A 2,575-nucleotide genomic window follows, 5' to 3' on the forward strand; every position below is an offset into this window, starting at 1 on the left:
TTGAAAAATGCTAGAAAGGGTGCTAGGTGCTAGATTATATTTTTGGGTGCTAAATGAGTTAAAAATATGCTAAATCTAGCACTAAAAGTGCTAAATTGGCAACACTGCCTGACAATCATATTCATACATACGATATTATACCCAATACTATAGTTAAGACGATACTGTACTGAAGCCTAAAGTAGTACCAATGCATAGTCTAGTCTTCAACATTTTGTATAATAATACAACTTAAGACCAAAATTTGAAGTTTGACTAAAATGGTCGAGAAATGAAGATCCTTATTTGGTACTTTTTGTGGGCTTGTTAGTACCTTTTCATTATTTAATTCCCTTATTGAATTGTACAAATATATTAATCCAAAATTTGGTTACTATTAACATTATTTTGATTTTAATGAAATGATTCATTCAAATTTAACGTTTCATTAACAGGTTAACTTTAAGATGTCAATATTGTCAACTTTAAGTCAAAATAAATAAAAATATTAAGTTATTTAAAAAAAAAACATTTAAAATAAAATTAATCAATCATATATTCAATCATTAAATCAAACAATTAAATGTGTTTATGTAGGCGATGATTTATTGAAAACTTTGAACGTTTATATCAAATTACGATCAGTTGAATGATTAAAAATCAATTCATTGATGATATATATTTATATTTAGGGCATTATATGTATTGGTAACTGTCATAAATAAGTTGGCGAGGTCAGTAAGATTTTAATTGATAGAAGAGGAAATGTCAGCAGTAGCGATGACTTGTCATAAGTAGAATATTTTCATTTGAAGAATATGAAAAACATTTTTTTACTTAGTTTTCAAACTTTCTACTGATTGAACCAATTTCTATACCCCAAAAAAATATCACTCTTTTCTCTCCAGGTTAAGATCATTTCTGATCTTTAAGAATTAAAAAAAAAATAAAAAACTTAAATTTTCTTTTCAAAATTAATAAATTAATAAAAAATATGTATTTTCCTTAAATTATAACAAAAACTGAGGAACATAATTATTTACATATTGTACAAGAGACCTGATAATGATCTTAAGCAACTGGAGCTGAGACAGGAGATGCAGCATAGGCATTGGCATAAGCATTATAAGCAGCAGCTGCCAAATGGGCAGCATAGGGAGAAGCATAAGGTGAAGCATAAGGAGAAGCAGCAGCAAAACCAGCAGGAGCAGCAGCAAAAAGAGTAGCTACACCAGCGGGGCTAACATATTTGGCAGGAGCAGCAAAAGTGGCTGGAGCACCGGCTACATAACGGCTAGAGTAAGGAGCAGCAAAACCGAAAGGATTGGTGGTGTAAGAGGAAAAAGTGCCATCATAATTTTGACGAACATCTACTTGTTGACTGCCACCAGCAGCATACAAAGGAGCATTAGCATAAGCTACGCCAGCGGGAGCAGCAGCAAAGGCTGTGGGGTGAACAAGACCAGCAGTGGCATAGGAAATGCAGACAGCAAAGATAGCAACCTTTTTGAAGGGAAATAGTTAGTTAACAATTATCTATTAAATTTTCTGAAAAAGTACTTACAAACTTGAACATTTTTGTTAAGGATTGATGTTTGTGGAACAGGATTTTTAAATAAAAAAAATTAAATGTTTGTTAACTAATGTTAAACACTGTTATGATATTAACTCTTAAATGTCTAACACATTATATAGTAAAAAAATATTAAAATTAAACCTTTACTTACACAAATGTTTAACACCATTAGATGTTACCAATAAAGGTACTTTCATTTCACAAAACACAAATTACCAAATTGATATTACAAATTTCAAATTTAAACACAACACGTGATTAGAAATTTAATAAATTTCAAAAAAATACAAATAAAAAAGCAAAATAAACAAAAAAAATTGTTAACATTTTAATTAAAAGTTCATATTAATAAAATTGCCGAAAAAAAACAGATCAATATTAAATATCAATTAATATTCATTCATTGTTTAATTTCTTTTAAAAATTACTTTATTATTTTTGTATAACAAGTAATAAACATTATATAATTTCTACTAAGTATTTATTTTTTATTTCTTTATTTTAGTATTGTTTTTTTTTATTTTATTTTGTTTTAACTATTAGAAATTATTCAAAGCAAAAAAAATTGTGGTTTTATAATTAATCACAGTGTCACAAATATACAAATAGAATCATTAATTTAGCAACCGTTAAAATTTAAAACAATAAATGAACAAAACTTTTTTTTAATTTAAGCAAAAACCACTTAATGTTTATTTATTTTTAAGTGTTGTCTCTTGCTACTTTTAGACGCAGCTAAACAAATTATGGTTAAATTATGGTATTAGCTAAAAAACAGACAAAGAAAATAATAAAAAAAACAATTTTAAATATATATACTGAGATTTACTTTCATAAATATTTTCACATATTACTTCAACATTATACACTGGGTGACAGAAAAGTGATTTGATTAAAAAAATAATCATATATTGTTAGCAGAGAAAAATATTTCGTGTATTGTTTCTATGAATTGTAACAAAGAGTGAAAATTTTTATTTTCAATTTGATTTAAAATAAAAATACATAACATGAGAAATT

At 26.7% G+C, this 2,575-nt stretch overlaps 1 protein-coding gene across 1 annotated transcript; it reads right to left on the bottom strand.

Annotated features, from left to right (window-relative positions):
- Positions 1–1,009: 1,009 nt before the first annotated feature.
- LOC111681348 (cuticle protein 12.5-like) lies at positions 1,010–1,555 on the bottom strand. Its single transcript, XM_023443096.2, has 2 exons — positions 1,544–1,555; positions 1,010–1,482 (listed from the first exon to the last, which is right to left on the bottom strand). The coding sequence occupies exons 1-2, from the start codon at positions 1,553–1,555 to the stop codon at positions 1,051–1,053; spliced, it is 444 nt and encodes a 147-aa protein (XP_023298864.2). The 3' UTR covers positions 1,010–1,050.
- Positions 1,556–2,575: the final 1,020 nt, after the last annotated feature.

Source organism: Lucilia cuprina, chromosome 5 (genome assembly GCF_022045245.1).
Source record: "Lucilia cuprina isolate Lc7/37 chromosome 5, ASM2204524v1, whole genome shotgun sequence".
Classification (NCBI taxonomy): domain Eukaryota; kingdom Metazoa; phylum Arthropoda; class Insecta; order Diptera; family Calliphoridae; genus Lucilia; species Lucilia cuprina.